Source organism: Convolutriloba macropyga, chromosome 2, assembly GCF_964194025.1.
Source record: "Convolutriloba macropyga chromosome 2, txConMacr16.3, whole genome shotgun sequence".
Classification (NCBI taxonomy): Eukaryota; Metazoa; Xenacoelomorpha; order Acoela; family Convolutidae; genus Convolutriloba; species Convolutriloba macropyga.
Genome location: NC_134469.1, coordinates 16,187,009 through 16,214,154, shown reverse-complemented (window position 1 = coordinate 16,214,154; position 27,146 = coordinate 16,187,009). Strand labels below are relative to the sequence as shown.

Here is a 27,146-nt window from a genome sequence, read left to right as displayed (position 1 = left end):
AAAACAATGAAACCTTCGCAAACCCTGACAATAAAAAGAGCTAAAAAATAATAACTCTTAGTCGTTACAGAAGACAAGAATCAAACAAAGTAAAAGGAAGCAGATGAAGGTCAGAGATCTTGGTTAGTAGTCACATGTCAGAATGAAGTTATACATCACCACAACAGAAATATTACGCCATCAAGACCATAGGAAATGAACCAGAAAAAATTTGCAAGAATAGATGAAAACAGATTGTGGTTAAATCTTAGACGTAGGAGAAATGAATGTTTCTTTGGGAGAAACTTGAACAAAGACCTCTCGATATCTGAACACTCAAAATCAAAGTAGAAAACAGCATATAGCATTCAAAGATCTTTGTTAGTCGTCAGATGTCAGATTAAAGTTTATACATCAGGACAAAAAAAACCTTCAAAAATCCTGACACAATTAAAAGAACTCAAAACAATAAAATCGCTTAGTCGTTGCAGAAGATAAAAATAAAACTCAAGGTAAAAGATAGCATATGAAGGTCAGAGATCTTGGTTAGTCGTCACATGTCAGAATGAAGTTATACATCACCACTACAACAGAAATATTACGTCAACAAGACCATAAGAACAACAAAAAAAGTTGCAAGCTGAGAACAGATTGTGGTAAATATTTAGACGTAAGATAAGTGGTAAGTCTTTGCAAAAAAGAATACTCAAGCTCTCAACAACTTAAACTCAAAGTAGAAGACGGCCCATAGAACTCAGAGATCTTGGTTAGTAGTCAGACGTCATATTAAAAATATACATCAGCATCAAAAAACAAAACCTTCGGAGATTGAAACAATAAAAAGAGCTAAAACAAAAATATCTCTTAGTCGTTACAGAAGAGAAGATAAGAATCAAATTCAAGGTAAAAAGAAGCAGATGAAGGTCAGAGATCTTGGTTAGTCGTCACATGTCAGAATGAAGTTATACATTACCACCACAACAGTAATATTACGTCAACAAAACCATAAGAACTCAACAAAAAATTGCAAGCTGAAAACAGATTGTGGTAAACATTTAGACGTAAGAAAAGTGGTATGTTTTTCTAAAAAATAATACTCAAGATCTCAAAAACTTAAACTAAAATAGAAGACGGCACATAGAATTCATAGATCTTGGTTAATGGTCAGATGTCATAATAAAAATACACATCAGCACTAAAAAACAACAACACCTTCGGGGATTGAAACAATAAAAAGAGCTAAAACAATAATATTTCTTAGTCGTTACAGAAGATAAGAATCAAACTCAAGGTAAAAGGAAGCAGATGACGGTCAGAGATCTGGGTTAGTCGTCACATGTCAGAATGAAGTTTTACATCACCATCACAATTGAAACAGTACGTTAAATAAACTAAGAAATGAAAAACTAAATTTGCAAGAATACCTGAAAACAGATTGTGGTTAAAATTGATACGTAATAAAAATGGAAGTTTCTTTGGGAAAAACTTGAACAAAGAACTCTAGATATCTGAACACTCAAAATCAAAGTATAAGACGGCACATAGCATTCAGAGATGTTGGTTAGTCGTCAGATGTCATATTGAAGTTATACATCAGCACCAAAAAACAATGAAACCTTCGCAAACCCTGACAATAAAAAGAGCTAAAAAATAATAACTCTTAGTCGTTACAGAAGACAAGAATCAAACAAAGTAAAAGGAAGCAGATGAAGGTCAGAGATCTTGGTTAGTAGTCACATGTCAGAATGAAGTTATACATCACCACAACAGAAATATTACGCCATCAAGACCATAGGAAATGAACCAGAAAAAATTTGCAAGAATAGATGAAAACAGATTGTGGTTAAATCTTAGACGTAGGAGAAATGAATGTTTCTTTGGGAAAAACTTGAACAAAGACATCTCGATATCTGAACACTCAAAATCAAAGTAGAAAACAGCATATAGCATTCAAAGATATTTGTTAGTCGTCAGATGTCAGATTAAAGTTTATACATCAGGACAAAAAAAAACCTTCAAAAATCGTGACACAATTAAAAGAACTCAAAACAATAAAATCGCTTAGTCGTTGCAGAAGATAAAAATAAAACTCAAGGTAAAAGATAGCATATGAAGGTCAGAGATCTTGGTTAGTCGTCACATGTCAGAATGAAGTTATACATCACCACTACAACAGAAATATTACGTCAACAAGACCATAAGAACAACAAAAAAAGTTGCAAGCTGAGAACAGATTGTGGTAAATATTTAGACGTAAGAAAAGTGGTAAGTCTTTGCAAAAAAGAATACTCAAGCTCTCAACAACTTAAACTCAAAGTAGAAGACGGCCCATAGAACTCAGAGATCTTGGTTAGTAGTCAGACGTCATATTAAAAATATACATCAGCATCAAAAAACAAAACCTTCGGAGATTGAAACAATAAAAAGAGCTAAAACAAAAATATCTCTTAGTCGTTACAGAAGAGAAGATAAGAATCAAATTCAAGGTAAAAAGAAGCAGATGAAAGTCAGAGATCTTGGTTAGTCGTCACATGTCAGAATGAAGTTATACATTACCACCACAACAGTAATATTACGTCAACAAAACCATAAGAACTCAACAAAAAAAATTGCAAGCTGAAAACAGATTGTGGTAAACATTTAGACGTAAGAAAAGTGGTGTTTTTCTAAAAAATAATACTCAAGCTCTCAAAAACTTAAACGCAAAATAGAAGACGGCACATAGAATTCATAGATCTTGGTTAATGGTCAGATGTCATAATAAAAATACACATCAGCACTAAACAACAACACCTTCGGGGATTGAAACAATAAAAAGAGCTAAACAATAATATTTCTTAGTCGTTACAGAAGATAAGAATCAAACTCAAGGTAAAAGGAAGCAGATGACGGTCAGAGATCTGGGTTAGTCGTCACATGTCAGAATGAAGTTTTACATCATCACAATTGAAACAGTACGTTAAATAAACTAAGAAATGAAAAACTAAATTTGCAAGAATAGCTGAAAACAGATTGTGGTTAAAATTGATAAGTAAGAAAAATGGAAGTCTCTTTGGGAAATACTTGAACAAAGAACTCTAGATATCCGAACACTCAAAATCAAAGTATAAGACGGCACATAGCATTCAGAGATGTTGGTTAGTCGTCAGATGTCATATTGAAGTTATACATCAGCACCAAAAAACAATAAAACCTTCGCAAACCTTGACACTTAAAGAGCTAAAAAAATAATAACTCTTAGTCGTTACAGAAGATAAGAATCAAACTCAAGGTAAAAGGAAGCAGATGAAGGTCAGAGATCTTGGTTAGTCGTCACATGTCAGAATGAAGTTTTACATCAGCACCAAAATTGAAACAGTACGTTAAATAAACTAAGAAATGAAAAACTAAATTTGCAAGAATAGCTGAAAACAGATTGTGGTTAAAATTGATAAGTAAGAAAAATGGAAGTTTCTTTGGGAAATACTTGAACAAAGAACTCTAGATAACTGAACACTCAAACTCAAAGTAGAAGACGGCACATAGCATTCAGAGATGTTGATTAGTCGTCAGATGTCATATTGAAGTTATACATCAGCACCAAAAAAAAACAATAAAACCTTCGCTAACCTTGACAATAAAAGAGCTAAAAAATAATAGCTCTTCGTCGTTACAGAAGACAAGAATCAAACTCAAGGTAAAAGAAAGCAAATGAAGATCAGAGATCTTGGTTAGTCGTCACATGTCAGAATGAAGTTATACATTACCACCACAACAGAAATATTACGTCAACAAAACAATAAGAGATCAACAAAAAAAATTGCAAGCTGAAAACAGATTGTGGTAAACATTTAGACGTAAGAAAAGTGGTATGTCTTTCGAAAAAACAATACTCAAGCTCTCAACAACTTAAACTCAAAGTAGAAGACGGCACATAGAATTCAGAGATCTTGGTTAGTCGTCAGATGTCATACTATAAATATTTATCAGCAGCAAAAAACCACAACACCTTCGGAGATTGAAACAATAAAAAGAGCTAAAACAATAATATCTCTTAGTCGTTACAGATAAGAATCAAACTCAAGGTAAAAGGAAGCAGATGAAGGTCAGAGATCTTGGTTAGTCGTCACATGTCAGAATGAAGCTTTACATCACCACCACAATTGAAACAGTACGTTAAATAGACTAAGAAATTAAAAACTAAATTTGCAAGAATAGCTGAAAACAGATTGGGGTTAAAATTGATACGTAAGAAAAATGGAAGTTTCTTTGGGAAAAACTTGAGCAAAGAACTCTATATATCTGAACACTCAAACTCAAAGTATAAGACGGCACATAGCATTCAGAGATGTTGGTTAGTCGTCAGATGTCATAATGAAGTTATACATCAGCACCAAAAAACAATGAAACCTTCGCAAACACTGACAATAAAAAGAGCTAAAAAATAATAACTCTTAGTCGTTACAGAAGAGAAGAATCAAACTCAAGGTAAATGGAAGCAGATGAAGGTCAGAGATCTTGGTTAGTCGTCACATGTCAGAATAAAGTTATACATCACCACAACAGAAATATTACGTCAACAAGACCATAAGAACAACAACAAAAATGCAAGCTGAGAACAGATTGTGGTAAATATTTAGACGTAAGAAAAGTGGTAACTCTTTGCAAAAAAGAATACTCAAGCTCTCAACAACTTAAACTCAAAGTAGAAGACGGCCCATAGAAATCAGAGATCTTGGTTAGTAGTCAGACGTCACATTAAAAATATACATCAGCACCAAAAAACAAAACCTTCGGAGATTGAAACAATAAAAAGAGCTAAAACAAAAATATCTCTTAGTCGTTACAGAAGATAAGAATCAAAGTCAAGGTAAAAAGAAGCAGATGAAGGTCAGAGATCTTGGTTAGTCGTCACATGTCAGAATGAAGTTTTACATCACCACCACAATTGAAACAGTACGTTAAATAAACTAAGAAATTAAAAACTAAATTTGCAAGAATAGCTGAAAACAGATTGTGGTTAAAACTTAAACGTAAGAAAAATGGGTGTTTGGGAAAAACTTGAACAAAGACCTCTCGATATCTGAACACTCAAACTCAAAGTAGAAGACAGCATATAGCATTTAGAGATCTTTGTTAGTCGTCAGATGTCAGATTAAAGTTTATACATCAGCACCAAAACATCTTCGAAAATCGTGACATAATAAAAAGAGCTCAAAACAATAATATCGCTCAGTCGTTACAGAAGACAAGAATCAAACTCAAGGTAAAAGGAAGCAGATGAAGGTCAGAGATCTTGGTTAGTCGTCACATGTCAGAATGATGTTTTACATCAGCACCACAATTGAAACAGTACGTTAAATAAACTAAGAAATGAAAAACTAAATTTGCAAGAATAGCTGAAAACAGATTGTGGTTAAAATTGATAAGTAAGAAAAATGGAAGTTTCTTTGGGAAATACTTGAACAAAGAACTCTAGATATCTGAACACTCAAACTCAAAGTATAAGACGGCACATAGCATTCAGAGATGTTGATTAGTCGTCAAATGTCATATTGAAGTTATACATCAGCACCAAAAAAACAATAAAACCTTCGCAAACCTTGGCAATAAAAGAGCTAAAAAATAATAACTCTTCGTCGTTACAGAGGACAAGAATCAAACTCAAGGTAAAACAAAGCAAATGAAGGTCAGAGATCTTGGTTAGTCGTCACATGTCAGAATGAAGTTATACATTACCACCACAACAGAAATATTACGTCAACAAAACCATAAGAACTCAACAAAAAAATTGCAAGCTGAAAACAGATTGTGGTAAACATTTAGACGTAAGAAAAGTGGTATGTCTTTCCAAAAAACAATACTCAAGCTCTCAACAACTTAAACTCAAAGTAGAAGACGGCACATAGAATTCAGAGATCTTGGTTAGTCGTCAGATGTCATATTAAAAATATACATCAGCACCAAAAAACAAAACCTTCGGAGATTGAAACAATAAAAAGAGCTAAAACAAAAATATCTCTTAGTCGTTACAGAAGATAAGAATCAAAGTTAAGGTAAAAAGAAGCAGATGAAGGTCAGAGATCTTGGTTAGTCGTCACATGTCAGAAAAAAAATTTGCAAGAATAGCTGAAAACAGATTGTGGTTAAAACCTAACCGTAAGAAAAATGGGTGTTTGGGAAAAACTTGAACAAAGACCTCTCGATATCTGAACACTCAAACTCAAAGTAGAAGACAGCATATAACATTTAGAGATCTTTGTTAGTCGTCAGATGTCAGATTAAAGTTTATACATCAGCACCAAAAAATCTTCGAAAATCGTGACATAATAAAAAGAGCTCAAAACAATAATATCGCTCAGTCGTTACAGAAGACAAGAATTAAACTCAAGGTAAAAGAAAGCAGATGAAGGTCAGAGATCTTGGTTAGTCGTCACATGTCAGAAAGAAGTTATACATTACCACCACAACAGAGATATTACGTCAACAAAACCATAAGAACTCAACAAAAAAAATTGCAAGCTGAAAACAGATTGTGGTAAACATTTAGACGTAAGAAAAGTGGTATGTCTTTCCAAAAAATAATACTCAAGCTCTCAACAACTTAAACTCAAAGTAGACGACGGTACATAGAATTCAGAGACCTTGGTTAGTCGTCAGATGTCATACTAAAAATACTTATCAGCACCAAAAAAGCCACAAACCTTCGGAGATTGAAGCAATAAAAAGAGCTAAAACAATAATATCTCTTAGTCGTTACAGAAGATAAGAATCAAACTCAAGGTAAAAGGAAGCAGATGAAGGTCAGAGATCTTGGTTAGTCGTCACATGTCAGAATGAAGTTTTACATCACCACCACAATTGAAACAGTACGTTAAATAAACTAAGAAATTAAAAACTAAATTTGCAAGAATAGCTCAAAACAGATTGTGGTTAAAGTTGATACGAAAGAAAAATGGAAGTTTCTTTCGGAAAAACTTGAACAAAGAACTCTAGATATCTGAACACTCAAACTCAAAGTATAAGACGGCACATAGCATTCAGAGATGTTGGTTAGTCGTCAGATGTCATATTGAAGTTATACATCAGCACCAAAAAACAATGAAACCTTCGCAAACACTGACAATAAAAAGAGCTAAAAAATAATAACTCTTAGTCGTTACAGAAGAGAAGAATCAAACTCAAGGTAAATGGAAGCAGATGAAGGTCAGAGATCTTGGTTAGTCGTCACATGTCAGAATGAAGCTTTACATCACCACCACAATTGAAACAGTACGTTAAATAGACTAAGAAATTAAAAACTAAATTTGCAAGAATAGCTGAAAACAGATTGGGGTTAAAATTGATACGTAAGAAAAATGGAAGTTTCTTTGGGAAAAACTTGAACAAAGAACTCTATATATCTGAACACTCAAACTCAAAGTATAAGACGGCACATAGCATTCAGAGACGTTGGTTAGTCGTCAGATGTCATATTGAAGTTATACATCAGCACCAAAAAACAATGAAACCTTCGCAAACCCTGACAATAAAAAGAGCTAAAAAATAATAACTCTTAGTCGTTAGAGAAGAGAAGAATCAAACTCAAGGTGAAAGATAGCATATGAAGGTCAGAGATCTTGGTTGGTCGTCACATGTCAGAATGAAGTTATACATCACCACCACAACAGAAATATTACGTCAACAAGACCATAAGAACAACAAAAAAAGTTGCAAGCTGAGAACAGATTGTGGTAAATATTTAGACGTAAGAAAAGTGGTAAGTCTTTGCAAAAAAGAATACTCAAGCTCTCAACAACTTAAACTCAAAGTAGAAGACGGCCCATAGAATTCAGAAATCTTGGTTAGTAGTCAGACGTCATATTAAAAATATACATCAGCACCAAAAAACAAAACCTTCGGAGATTGAAACAATAAAAAGAGCTAAAACAAAAATATCTCTTAGTCGTTACGGAAGATAAGAATCAAAGTCAAGGTAAAAAGAAGCAGATGAAAGTCAGAGATCTTGGTTAGTCGTCACATGTCAGAAAAAAAATTTGCAAGAATAGCTGAAAACAGATTGTGGTTAAAACATACACGTAAGAAAAATGGGTGTTTGGGAAAAACTTGAACAAAGACCTCTCGATATCTGAACACTCAAACTCAAAGTAGAAGACAGCATATAGCATTTAGAGATCTTTGTTAGTCGTCAGATGTCAGATTAAAGTTTATACATCAGCACCAAAAAGCCTTCAAAAATAGTGACATAATGAAAAGAGCTCAAAACAAAAATATTGCTTAGTCGTTACAGAAGACAAGAATCAAACTCAAGGTAAAAGAAAGCAGATGAAGGTCAGAGATCTTGGTTAGTCGTCACATGTCAGAATGAAGTTATACATCACCACCACAATTGAAACAGTGCGTTAAATAAACTAAGAAATGAAAAACTAAATTTGCAAGAATAGCTCAAAACAAATTTTGGTTAAAATTGATACGTAAGAAAAACGGAAGTTTCTTTGGGAAAAACTTGAACAAAGAACTCTCGATATCTGAACACTCAAACTTGAAGTAGAAGACAGCATATAGCATTTAGATATCTTTGTTAGTCGTCAGATGTCAGATTAAAGTTTATACATCAGCACCAAAAAACCTTCGAAAACCGTGACACAATAAAAAGAGCCCAAAACAATAAAATCGCTTAGTCGTTGCAGAAGATAAAAATAAAACTCAAGGTAAAAGATAGCGTATGAAGGTCAGAGATCTTGTTTAGTCGTGACATAATAAAAATCGCGACATAATAAAAAGAGCTCAAAACAATAATATCGCTTAGTCGTTACAGAAGACAAGAATCAAACTCAAGGTAAAAGGAAGCAGATGAAGGACAGAGATCTTGGTTAGTTGTCACATGTCAGAATGAAGTTATACATCACCACCACAACAGAAACATTACGTCAACAAAACTATAAGAAATGGACAAAAAAATTGCAAGAATAGCTGAAAACAGATTGTGGTTAAAACTTAGACGTAAGAAAAATGGATGTTTCTTTGGGAAAAACTTGAACAAAGACCTCTTGATATCTGAACACTCAAACTCAAAGTAGAAGACAGAATATAGCATTTAGAGATCTTTGTTAGTCGTCAGATGTCAGATTAAAGTTTATACATCGGCACCAAAAAGCCTTCAAAAATAGTGACATAATAAAAAGAGCTCAAACAAAAATATTGCTTAGTCGTTACAGAAGACAAGAATCAAACTCAAGGTAAAAGGAAGCAGATGAAGGACAGAGATCTTGGTTAGTTGTCACATGTCAGAATGAAGTTATACATCACCACAACAGAAACATTACGTCAACAAAACTATAAGAAATGGACAAAAAAATTGCAAGAATAGCTGAAAACAGATTGTGGTTAAAACATAGACGTAAGAAAAATGGATGTTTCTTTGGGAAAAACTTGAACAAAGACCTCTTGATATCTGAACACTAAAACTCAACGTAGAAGACAGCATATAGCATTTAGAGATCTTTGTTAGTCGTCAGATGTCAGGTTAAAGTTAATACATCAACAAAAAATCGTCGAAAATCGTGATATAATAAAAAAGAGCTCAAAACAAAAATATCTCTTAGTCGTTACAGAAGATAAGAATCAAAGTTAAGGTAAAAAGAAGCAGATGAAGGTCAGAGATCTTGGTTAGTCGTCACATGTCAGAAAAAAAATTTGCAAGAATAGCTGAAAACAGATTGTGGTTAAAACCTAACCGTAAGAAAAATGGGTGTTTGGGAAAAACTTGAACAAAGACCTCTCGATATCTGAACACTCAAACTCAAAGTAGAAGACAGCATATAACATTTAGAGATCTTTGTTAGTCGTCAGATGTCAGATTAAAGTTTATACATCAGCACCAAAAAATCTTCGAAAATCGTGACATAATAAAAAGAGCTCAAAACAATAATATCGCTCAGTCGTTACAGAAGACAAGAATTAAACTCAAGGTAAAAGAAAGCAGATGAAGGTCAGAGATCTTGGTTAGTCGTCACATGTCAGAAAGAAGTTATACATTACCACCACAACAGAGATATTACGTCAACAAAACCATAAGAACTCAACAAAAAAAATTGCAAGCTGAAAACAGATTGTGGTAAACATTTAGACGTAAGAAAAGTGGTATGTCTTTCCAAAAAATAATACTCAAGCTCTCAACAACTTAAACTCAAAGTAGACGACGGTACATAGAATTCAGAGACCTTGGTTAGTCGTCAGATGTCATACTAAAAATACTTATCAGCACCAAAAAAGCCACAAACCTTCGGAGATTGAAGCAATAAAAAGAGCTAAAACAATAATATCTCTTAGTCGTTACAGAAGATAAGAATCAAACTCAAGGTAAAAGGAAGCAGATGAAGGTCAGAGATCTTGGTTAGTCGTCACATGTCAGAATGAAGTTTTACATCACCACCACAATTGAAACAGTACGTTAAATAAACTAAGAAATTAAAAACTAAATTTGCAAGAATAGCTCAAAACAGATTGTGGTTAAAGTTGATACGAAAGAAAAATGGAAGTTTCTTTGGGAAAAACTTGAACAAAGACCTCTTGATATCTGAACACTCAAACTCAAAGTAGAAGACAGCATATAGCATTTAGAGATCTTTGTTAGTCGTCAGATGTCAGATTAAAGTTTATACATCGGCACCAAAAAGCCTTCAAAAATAGTGACATAATAAAAAGAGCTCAAACAAAAATATTGCTTAGTCGTTACAGAAGACAAGAATCAAACTCAAGGTAAAAGGAAGCAGATGAAGGACAGAGATCTTGGTTAGTTGTCACATGTCAGAATGAAGTTATACATCACCACAACAGAAACATTACGTCAACAAAACTATAAGAAATGGACAAAAAAATTGCAAGAATAGCTGAAAACAGATTGTGGTTAAAACATAGACGTAAGAAAAATGGATGTTTCTTTGGGAAAAACTTGAACAAAGACCTCTTGATATCTGAACACTAAAACTCAACGTAGAAGACAGCATATAGCATTTAGAGATCTTTGTTAGTCGTCAGATGTCAGGTTAAAGTTAATACATCAACAAAAAATCGTCGAAAATCGTGATATAATAAAAAAGAGCTCAAAACAAAAATATCTCTTAGTCGTTACAGAAGATAAGAATCAAAGTTAAGGTAAAAAGAAGCAGATGAAGGTCAGAGATCTTGGTTAGTCGTCACATGTCAGAAAAAAAATTTGCAAGAATAGCTGAAAACAGATTGTGGTTAAAACCTAACCGTAAGAAAAATGGGTGTTTGGGAAAAACTTGAACAAAGACCTCTCGATATCTGAACACTCAAACTCAAAGTAGAAGACAGCATATAACATTTAGAGATCTTTGTTAGTCGTCAGATGTCAGATTAAAGTTTATACATCAGCACCAAAAAATCTTCGAAAATCGTGACATAATAAAAAGAGCTCAAAACAATAATATCGCTCAGTCGTTACAGAAGACAAGAATTAAACTCAAGGTAAAAGAAAGCAGATGAAGGTCAGAGATCTTGGTTAGTCGTCACATGTCAGAAAGAAGTTATACATTACCACCACAACAGAGATATTACGTCAACAAAACCATAAGAACTCAACAAAAAAAATTGCAAGCTGAAAACAGATTGTGGTAAACATTTAGACGTAAGAAAAGTGGTATGTCTTTCCAAAAAATAATACTCAAGCTCTCAACAACTTAAACTCAAAGTAGACGACGGTACATAGAATTCAGAGACCTTGGTTAGTCGTCAGATGTCATACTAAAAATACTTATCAGCACCAAAAAAGCCACAAACCTTCGGAGATTGAAGCAATAAAAAGAGCTAAAACAATAATATCTCTTAGTCGTTACAGAAGATAAGAATCAAACTCAAGGTAAAAGGAAGCAGATGAAGGTCAGAGATCTTGGTTAGTCGTCACATGTCAGAATGAAGTTTTACATCACCACCACAATTGAAACAGTACGTTAAATAAACTAAGAAATTAAAAACTAAATTTGCAAGAATAGCTCAAAACAGATTGTGGTTAAAGTTGATACGAAAGAAAAATGGAAGTTTCTTTGGGAAAAACTTGAACAAAGAACTCTAGATATCTGAACACTCAAACTCAAAGTATAAGACGGCACATAGCATTCAGAGACGTTGGTTAGTCGTCAGATGTCATATTGAAGTTATACATCAGCACCAAAAAACAATGAAACCTTCGCAAACCCTGACAATAAAAAGAGCTAAAAAATAATAACTCTTAGTCGTTAGAGAAGAGAAGAATCAAACTCAAGGTAAAAGGAAGCAGATGAAGGTCAGAGATCTTGGTTAGTCGTCATATGTCAGAAGGAAGTTATACATCACCACAACAGAAATATTACGTCATCAAGACCATAGGAAATGAACAAGAAAAAATTTGCAAGAATAGATGAAAACAGATTGTGGTTAAATCTTAGACGTAGGAGAAATGAATGTTTCTTTGGGAAAAACTTGAGCAAAGACCTCTCGATATCTGAACACTCAAAATCAAAGTAGAAAACAGCATATAGCATTCAGAGATCTTTGTTAGTCGTCAGATGTCAGATTAAAGTTTATCCATCAGCACCAAAAAACCTTTAAAAATCGTGACACAATTAAAAGAACTCAAAACAATAAAATCGCTTAGTCGTTGCAGAAGATAAAAAAAAACTCAAGGTGAAAGATAGCATATGAAGGTCAGAGATCTTGGTTGGTCGTCACATGTCAGAATGAAGTTATACATCACCACCACAACAGAAATATTACGTCAACAAGACCATAAGAACAACAAAAAAAGTTGCAAGCTGAGAACAGATTGTGGTAAATATTTAGACGTAAGAAAAGTGGTAAGTCTTTGCAAAAAAGAATACTCAAGCTCTCAACAACTTAAACTCAAAGTAGAAGACGGCCCATAGAATTCAGAAATCTTGGTTAGTAGTCAGACGTCATATTAAAAATATACATCAGCACCAAAAAACAAAACCTTCGGAGATTGAAACAATAAAAAGAGCTAAAACAAAAATATCTCTTAGTCGTTACGGAAGATAAGAATCAAAGTCAAGGTAAAAAGAAGCAGATGAAAGTCAGAGATCTTGGTTAGTCGTCACATGTCAGAAAAAAATTTTGCAAGAATAGCTGAAAACAGATTGTGGTTAAAACATACACGTAAGAAAAATGGGTGTTTGGGAAAAACTTGAACAAAGACCTCTCGATATCTGAACACTCAAACTCAAAGTAGAAGACAGCATATAGCATTTAGAGATCTTTGTTAGTCGTCAGATGTCAGATTAAAGTTTATACATCAGCACCAAAAAGCCTTCAAAAATAGTGACATAATGAAAAGAGCTCAAAACAAAAATATTGCTTAGTCGTTACAGAAGACAAGAATCAAACTCAAGGTAAAAGAAAGCAGATGAAGGTCAGAGATCTTGGTTAGTCGTCACATGTCAGAATGAAGTTATACATCACCACCACAATTGAAACAGTGCGTTAAATAAACTAAGAAATGAAAAACTAAATTTGCAAGAATAGCTCAAAACAAATTTTGGTTAAAATTGATACGTAAGAAAAACGGAAGTTTCTTTGGGAAAAACTTGAACAAAGAACTCTCGATATCTGAACACTCAAACTTGAAGTAGAAGACAGCATATAGCATTTAGATATCTTTGTTAGTCGTCAGATGTCAGATTAAAGTTTATACATCAGCACCAAAAAACCTTCGAAAACCGTGACACAATAAAAAGAGCCCAAAACAATAAAATCGCTTAGTCGTTGCAGAAGATAAAAATAAAACTCAAGGTAAAAGATAGCATATGAAGGTCAGAGATTTTGTTTAGTCGTGACATAATAAAAATCGTGACATAATAAAAAGAGCTCAAAACAATAATATCGCTTAGTCGTTACAGAAGACAAGAATCAAACTCAAGGTAAAAGGAAGCAGATGAAGGACAGAGATCTTGGTTAGTTGTCACATGTCAGAATGAAGTCATACATCACCACCACAACAGAAACATTACGTCAACAAAACTATAAGAAATGGACAAAAAAATTGCAAGAATAGCTGAAAACAGATTGTGGTTAAAACTTAGACGTAAGAAAAATGGATGTTTCTTTGGGAAAAACTTGAACAAAGACCTCTTGATATCTGAACACTCAAACTCAAAGTAGAAGACAGCATATAGCACTTAGAGATCTTTGTTAGTCGTCAGATTAAAGTTTATACATCGGCACCAAAAAGCCTTCAAAAATAGTGACATAATAAAAAGAGCTCAAACAAAAATATTGCTTAGTCGTTACAGAAGACAAGAATCAAACTCAAGGTAAAAGAAAGCAGATGAAGGTCAGAGATCTTGGTTAGTCGTCACATGTCAGAATGAAGTTATACATCACCACCACAATTGAAACAGTGCGTTAAATAAACTAAGAAATGAAAAACTAAATTTGCAAGAATAGCTCAAAACAAATTTTGGTTAAAATTGATACGTAAGAAAAACGGAAGTTTCTTTGGGAAAAACTTGAACAAAGAACTCTCGATATCTGAACACTCAAACTCAAAGTAGAAGACAGCATATAGCATTTAGAGATCTTTGTTAGTCGTCAGATGTCAGATTAAAATTTATACATCGGCACCAAAAAGCCTTCAAAAATAGTGACATAATAAAAAGAGCTCAAACAAAAATATTGCTTAGTCGTTACAGAAGACAAGAATCAAACTCAAGGTAAAAGAAAGCAGATGAAGGTCAGAGATCTTGGTTAGTCGTCACATGTCAGAATGAAGTTATACATCACCACCACAATTGAAACAGTGCGTTAAATAAACTAAGAAATGAAAAACTAAATTTGCAAGAATAGCTCAAAACAAATTTTGGTTAAAATTGATACGTAAGAAAAACGGAAGTTTCTTTGGGAAAAACTTGAACAAAGAACTCTCGATATCTGAACACTCAAACTTGAAGTAGAAGACAGCATATAGCATTTAGATATCTTTGTTAGTCGTCAGATGTCAGATTAAAGTTTATACATCAGCACCAAAAAACCTTCGAAAACCGTGACACAATAAAAAGAGCCCAAAACAATAAAATCGCTTAGTCGTTGCAGAAGATAAAAATAAAACTCAAGGTTAAAGATAGCATATGAAGGTCAGAGATCTTGTTTAGTCGTGACATAATAAAAATCGTGACATAATAAAAAGAGCTCAAAACAATAATATCGCTTAGTCGTTACAGAAGACAAGAATCAAACTCAAGGTAAAAGGAAGCAGATGAAGGACAGAGATCTTGGTTAGTTGTCACATGTCAGAATGAAGTTATACATCACCACCACAACAGAAACATTACGTCAACAAAACTAAGAAATGGACAAAAAAAATTGCAAGAATAGCTCAAAAAACAGATTGTGGTTAAAACTTAGACGTAAGAAAAATGGATGTTTCTTTGGGAAAAACTTGAACAAAGACCTCTTGATATCTGAACACTCAAACTCAACGTAGAAGACAGCATATAGCATTTAGAGATCTTTGTTAGTCGTCAGATGTCAGGTTAAAGTTAATACATCAAAAAATCTTCGAAAAGAAATATTATAATATCTTAGAAATATTACGTCAACAAAACCATAAGAACTCAACAAAAAAATTGCAAGCTGAAAACAGATTGTGGTAAACATTTAGAAGTAAGAAAAGTCGTATGTCTTTCCAAAAAACAATACTCAAGCTCTCAACAACTTAAACTCAAAGTAGAAGACGTCACATAGAATTCAGAGATCTTGGTTAGTCGTCAGATGTCATATTAAAAATATACATCAGCACCAAAAAACAAAACCTTCGGAGATTGAAACAATAAAAAGAGCTAAAACAAAAATATCGCTTAGTCGTTACAGAAGACAAGAATCAAACTCAAGGTAAAAGGAAGCAGATGAAGGACAGAGATCTTGGTTAGTTGTCACATGTCAGAATGAAGTTATACATCACCACCACAACAGAAACATTACGTCAACAAAACTATAAGAAATGGACAAAAAAATTGCAAGAATAGCTGAAAACAGATTGTGGTTAAAACTTAGACGTAAGAAAAATGGATGTTTCTTTGGGAAAAACTTGAACAAAGACCTCTTGATATCTGAACACTCAAACTCAAAGTAGAAGACAGCATATAGCATTTAGAGATCTTTGTTAGTCGTCAGATGTCAGATTAAAGTTTATACATCGGCACCAAAAAGCCTTCAAAAATAGTGACATAATAAAAAGAGCTCAAACAAAAATATTGCTTAGTCGTTACAGAAGACAAGAATCAAACTCAAGGTAAAAGAAAGCAGATGAAGGTCAGAGATCTTGGTTAGTCGTCACATGTCAGAATGAAGTTATACATCACCACCACAATTGAAACAGTGCGTTAAATAAACTAAGAAATGAAAAACTAAATTTGCAAGAATAGCTCAAAACAAATTTTGGTTAAAATTGATACGTAAGAAAAACGGAAGTTTCTTTGGGAAAAACTTGAACAAAGAACTCTCGATATCTGAACACTCAAACTTGAAGTAGAAGACAGCATATAGCATTTAGATATCTTTGTTAGTCGTCAGATGTCAGATTAAAGTTTATACATCAGCACCAAAAAACCTTCGAAAACCGTGACACAATAAAAAGAGCCCAAAACAATAAAATCGCTTAGTCGTTGCAGAAGATAAAAATAAAACTCAAGGTTAAAGATAGCATATGAAGGTCAGAGATCTTGTTTAGTCGTGACATAATAAAAATCGTGACATAATAAAAAGAGCTCAAAACAATAATATCGCTTAGTCGTTACAGAAGACAAGAATCAAACTCAAGGTAAAAGGAAGCAGATGAAGGACAGAGATCTTGGTTAGTTGTCACATGTCAGAATGAAGTTATACATCACCACCACAACAGAAACATTACGTCAACAAAACTAAGAAATGGACAAAAAAATTGCAAGAATAGCTGAAAACAGATTGTGGTTAAAACTTAGACGTAAGAAAAATGGATGTTTCTTTGGGAAAAACTTGAACAAAGACCTCTTGATATCTGAACACTCAAACTCAACGTAGAAGACAGCATATAGCATTTAGAGATCTTTGTTAGTCGTCAGATGTCAGGTTAAAGTTAATACATCAAAAAATCTTCGAAAAGAAGTATTATAATATCTTAGAAATATTACGTCAACAAAACCATAAGAACTCAACAAAAAAATTGCAAGCTGAAAACAGATTGTGGTAAACATTTAGAAGTAAGAAAAGTCGTATGTCTTTCCAAAAAACAATACTCAAGCTCTCAACAACTTAAACTCAAAGTAGAAGACGGCACATAGAATTCAGAGATCTTGGTTAGTCGTCAGATGTCATATTAAAAATATACATCAGCACCAAAAAACAAAACCTTCGGAGATTGAAACAATAAAAAGAGCTAAAACAAAAATATCTCTTAGTCGTTACAGAAGATAAGAATCAAAGTCAAGGTAAAAAGAAGCAGATGAAGGTCATAGATCTTGGTTAGTCGTCACATGTCAGAAAAAAAATTTGCAAGAACAGCTGAAAACAGATTGTGGTTAAAACTTAACCGTAAGAAAAATGGGTGTTTGGGAAAAACTTGAACAAAGACCTCTCGATATCTGAACACTCAAACTCAAAGTAGAAGACAGCATATAGCATTTAGAGATCTTTGTTAGTCGTCAGATGTCAGATTAAAGTTTATACATCAGCACCAAAAAATCTTCGAAAATCGTGACATAATAAAAAGCTCAAAACAATAATATCGCTCAGTCGTTACAGAAGACAAGAATCAAACTCAAGGTAAAAGAAAGCAGATGAAGGTCAGAGATCTTGGTTAGTCGTCACATGTCAGAAAGAAGTTATACATTACCACCACAACAGGGATATTACGTCAACAAAACCATAAGAACAACAAAAAAAATTGCAAGCTGAAAACAGATTGTGGTAAACATTTAGACGTAAGAAAAGCGGTATGTCTTTCCAAAAAACAATACTCAAGCTCTCAACAACTTAAACTCAAAGTAGAAGACGGCACATAGAATTCAGAGATCTTGGTTAGTCGTCAGATGTCATATTAAAAATATACATCAGCACCAAAAAACAAAACCTTCGGAGATTGAAACAATAAAAAGAGCTAAAACAAAAATATCTCTTAGTCGTTACAGAAGATAAGAATCAAAGTCAAGGTAAAAAGAAGCAGATGAAGGTCAGAGATCTTGGTTAGTCGTCACATGTCAGAAAAAAAATTGCAAGAATAGCTGAAAACAGATTGTGGTTAAAACTTAACCGTAAGAAAAATGGGTGTTTGGGAAAAACTTGAACAAAGACCTCTCGATATCTGAACACTCAAACTCAAAGTAGAAGACAGCATATAGCATTTAGAGATCTTTGTTAGTCGTCAGATGTCAGATTAAAGTTTATACATCAGCACCAAAAAATCTTCGAAAATAGTGACATAATAAAAAGAGCTCAAAACAATAAAATCGCTCAGTCGTTACAGAAGACAAGAATCAAACTCAAGGTAAAAGAAAGCAGATGAAGGTCAGAGATCTTGGTTAGTCGTCCCATGTCAGAAAGAAGTTATACATTACCACCACAACAGAGATATTACGTCAACAAAACCATAAGAACAACAAAAAAAATTGCAAGCTGAAAACAGATTGTGGTAAACATTTAGACGTAAGAAAAGCGGTATGTCTTTCCAAAAAACAATACTCAAGCTCTCAACAACTTAAACTCAAAGTAGAAGACGGCACATAGAATTCAGAGATCTTGGTTAGTCGTCAGATGTCATATTAAAAATATACATCAGCACCAAAAAACAAAACCTTCGGAGATTGAAACAATAAAAAGAGATAAAACAAAAATATCTCTTAGTCGTTACAGAAGATAAGAATCAAAGTCAAGGTAAAAAGAAGCAGATGAAGGTCAGAGATCTTGGTTAGTCGTCACATGTCAGAAAAAAATTTTGCAAGAATAGCTGAAAACAGATTGTGGTTAAAACTTAACCGTAAGAAAAATGGGTGTTTGGGAAAAACTTGAACAAAGACCTCTCGATATCTGAACACTCAAACTCAAAGTAGAAGACAGCATATAGCATTTAGAGATCTTTGTTAGTCGTCAGATGTCAGATTAAAGTTTATACATCAGCACCAAAAAATCTTCGAAAATAGTGACATAATAAAAAGAGCTCGAAACAATAAAATCGCTCAGTCGTTACAGAAGACAAGAATCAAACTCAAGGTAAAAGAAAGCAGATGAAGGTCAGAGATCTTGGTTAGTCGTCCCATGTCAGAAAGAAGTTATACATTACCACCACAACAGAGATATTACGTCAACAAAACCATAAGAACTCAACAAAAAAAATTGCAAGCTGAAAACAGATTGTGGTAAACATTTAGACGTAAGAAAAGTGGTATGTCTTTCCAAAAAACAATACTCAAGCTCTCAACAACTTAAACTCAAAGTAGAAGACGGCACATAGAATTCAGAGACCTTGGTTAGTCGTCAGATGTCATACTAAAAATATTTATCAGCACCAAAAAAACCACCACACCTTCGGAGATTGAAACAATAAAAAGAGCTAAAACAATAATATCTCTTAGTCGTTACAGAAGATAAGAATCAAACTCAAGGTAAAAGGAAGCAGATGAAGGTCAGAGATCTTGGTTAGTCGTCACATGTCAGAATGAAGTTTTACATCACCACCACAACTGAAACAGTACGTTAAATAAACTAAGAAATTAAAAACTAAATTTGCAAGAATAGCTGAAAACAGATTGTGGTTAAAATTGAAACGTAAGAAAAATGGAAGCTTCTTTGGGAAAAACTTGAACAAAGAACTCTATATATCTGAACACTCAAACTCAAAGTATAAGACGGCACATAGCATTCAGAGATGTTGGTTAGTCGTCAGATGTCATATTGAAGTTATACATCAGCACCAAAAAACAATGAAACCTTCGCAAACCCTGACAAAAAGAGCTAAAAAATAATAACTCTTAGTCGTTACAGAAGAGAAGAATCAAACTGAAGGTAAAAGGAAGCAGATGAAGGTCAGATCTTGGTTAGTCGTCATATGTCAGAATGAAGTTATACATCACCACAACAGAAATATTACGTCCTCAAGACCATAGGAAATGAACAAGAAAAAATTTGCAAGAATAGCTGAAAACAGATTGTGGTTAAAACTTAGACGTAAGAAAAATGGATGTTTCTTTGGGAAAAATTGAACAAAGACCTCTTGATATCTGAACACTCAAACTCAACGTAGAAGACAGCATATAGCATTTAGAGATCTTTATTAGTCGTCAGATGTCAGGTTAAAGTTAATACATCAACAAAAAATCTTCGAAAAGAAATATTAGAATATCTTAGAAATATTACGTCAACAAAACCATAAGAACTCAACAAAAAAATTGCAAGCTGAAAACAGATTGTGGTAAACATTTAGACGTAAGAAAAGTGGTATGTCTTACCAAAAAACAATACCCAAGCTCTCAACAACTTAAACTCAAAGTAGAAGACGGCACATAGAATTCAGAGATCTTGGTTAGTCGTCAGATGTCATATTAAAAATATACATCAGCACCAAAAAACAAAACCTTCGGAGAATGAAACAATAAAAAGAGCTAAAACAAAAATATCTCTTAGTCGTTACAGAAGACAAGAATCAAAGTCAAGGTAAAAAGAAGCAGATGAAGGTCAGAGATCTTGGTTAGTCGTCACATGTCAGAAAAAAAATTTGCAAGAATAGCTGAAAACAGATTGTGGTTAAAACTTAGACGTAAGAAAAATGGGTGTTTGGGAAAAACTTGAACAAAGACCTCTCGATATCTGAACACTCAAACTCAAAGTAGAAGACAGCATATAGCATTTAGAGATCTTTGTTAGTCGTCAGATGTCAGATTAAAGTTTATACATCAGCACCAAAAAATCTTCGAAAATCGTGACATAATAAAAAGAGCTCAAAACAATAATATCGCTCAGTCGTTACAGAAGACAAGAATCAAACTCAAGGTAAAAGAAAGCAGATGAAGGTCAGAGATCTTGGTTAGTCGTCACATGTCAGAAAGAAGTTATACATTACCACCACAACAGAGATATTACGTCAACAAAACCATAAGAACTCAACAAAAAAAAATTGCAAGCTGAAAACAGATTGTGGTAAACATTTGGACGTAAGAAAAGTGGTATGTCTTTCCAAAAAATAATACTCAAGCTCTCAACAACTTAAACTCAAAGTAGACGACGGTACATAGAATTCAGAGACCTTGATTAGTCGTCAGATGTCATACTAAAAATATTTATCAGCACCAAAAAAACCACAACACCTTCGGAGATTGAAACAATAAACATAGCTGGCAGATTGCCAGAAAATAGCCGCAATAGATTCGTAGATCGGCAGTCTAAAAAAACAGTAAAAAAGACAGACCAAAAAAATTCGTCTTTTCATTGAAGGCTGATCTGTTATATTTTGATTAAAAATCTGTATAAGTTATTGCTGCCTCTATTAACTGATCTCAAATAACCTTCATTTAGAGTGACACACACACCCATTTGACCTTATCTCTTTGAATTAAAGTAAATAAAAGTCAATTTTGAGAGTGAGGTAAGTCAAGTGTGACCAAAAATTTAATCACGCGCATGAACAAAAAAACTCGCTCCACTAAGAGCGAAAAATGACGTCACACATGCAATTCAGTTGAAATTGCATGAACGAATGAACAAAAAGTGGCTGTGACGTCATATGGTCGTAACAAAAATCATGACGACGAAATAAAAAAAAACCAAGAGAAGGCCAATAATAGCCCCAGCTATCGCTGTGCGGCTATTAAAAAGAGCTAAAACAATAATATCTCTTAGTCGTTACAGAAGATAAGAATCAAACTCAAGGTAAAAGGAAGCAGATGAAGGTCAGAGATCTTGGTTAGTCGTCACATGTCAGAATGAAGTTATACATCACCACCACAATTGAAACAGTGCGTTAAATAAACTAAGAAATGAAACTAAATTTGCAAGAATAGCTCAAAACAAATTGTGGTTAAAATTGATACGTAAGAAAAACGGAAGTTTCTTCGGGAAAAACTTGAACAAAGAACTCTCGATATCTGAACACTCAAACTTGAGGTAGAAGACAGCATATAGCATTTAGATATCTTTGTTAGTCGTCAGATGTCAGATTAAAGTTTATACATCAGCACCAAAAAACCTTCGAAAATCGTGACACAATAAAAAGAGCCCAAAACAATAAAATCGCTCAGTCGTTGCAGAAGATAAAAAAAAACTCAAGGTAAAAGATAGCATATGAAGGTCAGAGATCTTGTTTAGTCGTGACATAATAAAAATCGTGACATAATAAAAAGAGCTCAAAACAATAATATCGCTTAGTCGTTACAGAAGACAAGAATCAAACTCAAGGTAAAAGGAAGCAGATGAAGGACAGAGATCTTGGTTAGTTGTCAAATGTCAGAATGAAGTTATACATCACCACCACAACAGAAACATTACGTCAACAAAACTATAAGAAATGGACAAAAAAAATTGCAAGAATAGCTGAAAACAGATTGTGGTTAAAACTTAGACGTAAGAAAAATGGATGTTTCTTTGGGAAAAACTTGAACAAAGACCTCTTGATATCTGAACACTAAAACTCAACGTAGAAGACAGCATATAGCATTTAGAGATCTTTGTTAGTCGTCAGATGTCAGGTTAAAGTTAATACATCAACAAAAAATCGTCGAAAATCGTGATATAATAAAAAAGAGCTCAAAACAATAATATCGCTTAGTCGTTACAGAAAACAAGAATCAAACTCAAGGTAAAAGAAAGCAGATGAAGGTCAGAGATCTTGGTTAGTCGTCACATGTCAGAATGAAGTTATACATTACCACAACAGAAATATTACGTCAACAAAACCATAAGAACTCAACAAAAAAATTGCAAGCAGAAAACAGATTGTGGTAAACATTTAGACGTAAGAAAAGTGGTATGTCTTTCCAAAAAAGAATACTCAAGCTCTCAACAACTTAAACTCAATGTAGAAGACGACACATAGAATTCAGAAATCTTGGTTAGTCGTGAGATGTCATTAAAATTGAGAAGAAAATATCATTTCAAGATTAAGAAAGTCTAAAATGAGACGAAATATTTAAACTTTTTAAATTTTCTTGAAATAAAAATATTTAAGTCTAAGTCAAGATTCCCGGACAAGCACACGACAGTAGTTACAGGGCTTTCATTTTAAGCGGATAAAGATAATCAAACTCAAGTTTAACGACAGAAGATAAGAATCTGATTCAATGTAAAAGAAAGCAGATGAAGGTCACAAGGGGGTGGTACTGAAGATGGTCAATTTTTCAAGACATAGAAAGAACCACCCTTCATACCGTGAAATTATCTGCTCAAAACAGTTGTGATTAATGCCATATTTAGAGACTAGTAAATCCCTCAGCCACTTAATGCCCTCGAGGCGTTACCTGTTTATCCCGTTTTTGAGGACAAAAAAGTCAAGGGGGAAGACGATAAATCGGACAAGAACAAAAATCGCATAAAAAGACCACGGGACTTATATAATTACAAATTTTGTTTTCAAGCAATTAAACAGATACAAAAACATTGAGCAGTTCGGTTACCAAAGAAAAGGTTATCATTTTGCTACAGTGAATTTCGATCAGACTCAAGTTTATAAGAAGACTACTGTAGTCTATCCCATGATTATATGCACTTTTCATTCATGAGGTAATCTATCAACACTCAAGCATAAAATCTCAAATGCGCTATTACGTTATCACAGCATTACAGATGTAATGACGGTTCCCAAGTAAAAAAAAGCGTATTCAATTTGCTTTGCGGTAACCTATTTCCTGAGTGACGTAATTCCACTCTGCTTTAATGGTTCTCATTTTCGTCTCAACTTCTTTTGGTCGATGATTACAGCAGAGCTCCTTGACAGACTCCGCCAGCTCATCAAGTCTGCGCACGCACATTTGTTTCCAGACCATATCTCGAGCAACTGCCTGAAAATTCAGAATACAACATTTTATATGAAACTTTAATCTAACGTTAGATTTGTGATTCTTGTACTAATGCGTCGAACACATGAACAGCAACCCCAGTGATCTGCTAAACAAAGTTTCAATCCAATCGTTCCACGGTACACGTCAAATGCCATATTATGGCGGCATTTCAAAACTTTTTGTATCTTTATCATAGACGCTTGTCCTCAATTATGCATTAACCATAGTCATGTTCCAGCTACATGAGCATGTTGACAGGTAACTATTTTTTATGACCGTTAATTATTTTTTAATTCAGACGTTTCAGACTTCATTTAGTTTTTAAGAAAGACCAAAATCGTCAAACAATTCGCAAAACTCAATTTTCTGGAAGAACGTCGCCTATACGTCGTTGCTGTTCTCAAAATTGAACAAACATTAAACATTTTCAGCAGGTTTACAAGAAAGTTTAAACAAATATCAAACTTGATAAACGTCACCGCAAACAATCTCCGAAAGATCCAATAAGAAGATGAGTCAGTATGCTGCTGATTAATTCTAAAACAATTACTGAAAAAACATTTAAATCATTTTAAATCGTCAAAATTTGAATCTTAGTTAACAAGGCAGGTAATCTTTATATTACAAAGCTGAAGTCAATATATAGAACAAGGCGGAATTTAAAAAGACCAGAGCAGAAAATACATGTTTCGGCAGTTTATTGCGTCTAATACAAGCCTTTGACATTCTGTATATCTCAATAAAAGACAGGAAACTGCTAAAATCTCAACTGATTTTTTTTTGGTTTTTGAGTAAAATTGGATGTTATTGTATGTTCGATCAGAACAAAATCTGCTATAAACCTGAGAGTTTTTTTTGATAAGTATTAGTTTATTAATTTTTTCACTCAAGAAACGACAGATTCCTAAAAACTTTCCGCTTTTGTCTCCAAGGACAGCTGTGAAACCTTTGAACGTGAAGAATCGTAGCATGAACAATTTTCTTTTTAGTTAACAGTTTATATGCTTTTTTAAATGTTTTTTATTGCAAAATTTGAAAACAAATTTTTTAACAAAGAAAACATACCCGGCAGATTGCCGGAAAATAGCCGCCGTTGATTCCAATAAGCATGATTGGGATTGAACGAATAGAATATATTGAAAAAAAAAGATTTTTGTACAAAAATATTTTTTTAAGTCCGATTTATTTTGATGGCATTTCGTAGTTGAACATACTTGTTTCTTAGAGAGAGGCTACAAAGGCTACTATCAACACCAATAAGCATTAGAGGTGGTAACTAAGACTTACAGGAACGACGTTCAAATAGCGGGCATCTAAAATTGGGCTTTATGGGTTTATCCCGTTTCTATTTCTGACTTCAATTTTTTATACCGACTCTGTTCATTTTGAATTGCTTTGCTTAGCAACTGATGTTCAAATTCACTTTTAGCAGAATGAGAGAAGAGAGAAACTAGCCTAGAGAAGTCAAAAAGATTTCACGCAAAATGTCGAAAAAGCGGCAAAATGGTAAAGCGAAAAAAAAGTTTGACGAAGTAAAAAAACATAGCAGGACAAGTCCTGACGTACAATTCAAAGAATTTTCATTGACTAAACAGAAAACTAGACCTAGAACGGACTATGAATGGATTGGTAAAACCATTTAGAAAAAAATCCGATCCAAAGAAACGAAAAAACAGTAAAAATCAAAGTCAAATTGCCGCATGTGAACAAAAAACCACTAGCGAGAAAGCCAATTTTTGTTCAAACACCGATTTCTCACTCTGCTTTAAATTTGGAGCGAAAACAATTCACGCCGCAAAACCACTCGCTTTTTCGCTCCACTTCCTGTTTCGGCGTGACCAAAATCACTACTCCAATTTGACTTCAAAAATCATGAAAATGTGTGAACAGATCTTAAAAAAAAAGACAGCGCCCCAATACAATTCAAATTCTTTGAATTGTAAAAAAAATACGAGCGCAATAATAGCCGGCTGAGAAGATGAGGGCGGCTATTAACAAGTCCCAACTTTCCTATAATTAGATAATTAACCGTCCAAAGTCCAACTACTTTCCTTCCGACAACTGATGGAGCTTAATTCTATCGTTGACTGTTTCGGTCGGTTTAAGAAAAGTGTGGCGCGGGATAATAAATTCACAGAGACTTCAGTTAACGTCATCGTAGATTATTATTGGTGACTATTAATTTCAGAGCAAAATCAAACCGATTAAAGGGCATTTATATTTGATTTCTAATATTAATTTGCCGTCAATTGAGTTCAGCTGGTAACAATTGCGAAGGAAGGAGCAACTTAGATAACGGAAAGTCAAGGAAGTAAGAATGACTCGCAGTCGAAATGTCAAAAAAAAAATTCAATAGAAAAAGCCACATAATAATTGCTTTAATAAAAGACACACGAGTAGTATACTAAAATGCACGTATTGTTACGGGGGGGGGGGGGGGGGGGTCGTGATGAATCGTGCGGTACATTTTTGAGGTCGAAAAATTTTGTCACCCAATTTTGCCGGAGGGACAAAAACTTGTAAAAATTTTCTCGATTTGTCCCGGGGACAAAAACTTGTAAAATTTGTTCGGTGGGCAAAAACTTAAGATATTTCAAGCTATTTTGTGCGGGGAATAAAAACTTGTTAAAATTTAACAGTTTTCTGGAAATATTGGAAAACTTGCCAAAATTTTGCAATTTCTTGGGGTCCATTAAGTTGATTTTAAAGTTCAAAAATTCTTAAACCCTTTTTTAGTCAAAAAGACTATTCATGGGTTTTATAAAGACATATAACTGACTTACTTTTTCTTTATTTCTATCTCTTGATAATTTTTATCTAGTATACCGACAGTAAAACGAAATGGAGTCAAATTTTGGTGGTTTTGATCTGGTTTTAATTTGTTAGTTTTATTGACCATATGTTATCCCAGATTAGGGAGTGTGGGCAGATTAGAAAACCAATAAAACTTAAGTGCCAGGGCTCCAAACTGAGATTTATTGTCTGGTATGAAAATTGCAGCGTCAGAGGTGAAAAGAAGGCAACTTTGCAGAGAATAAGGAAGAAATATACGTATGAAATGGACAAAATTAATGCTCAAAACTATATGAAATTTTCCAAAAAAAGTACTGACAAAGTGTTTGAAAGTATGCGGTAAAGCAATTCATATACCACTTT

At 33.6% G+C, this 27,146-nt stretch overlaps 1 protein-coding gene across 2 annotated transcripts in view; it reads right to left on the bottom strand.

The window, feature by feature from the left end:
• The window catches only part of LOC142357261 (nesprin-1-like), a 278,227-nt gene that overhangs the window by 209,218 nt on the left and 41,863 nt on the right, over positions 1 to 27,146 (bottom strand). For both annotated transcript variants that reach the window (XM_075408914.1, XM_075408920.1), the window contains exon 15: positions 23,831 to 23,990. In XM_075408914.1, coding sequence (XP_075265029.1) covers positions 23,831 to 23,990 — 160 coding nt within the window. The remainder of the gene's footprint in view (positions 1 to 23,830; positions 23,991 to 27,146) is intronic.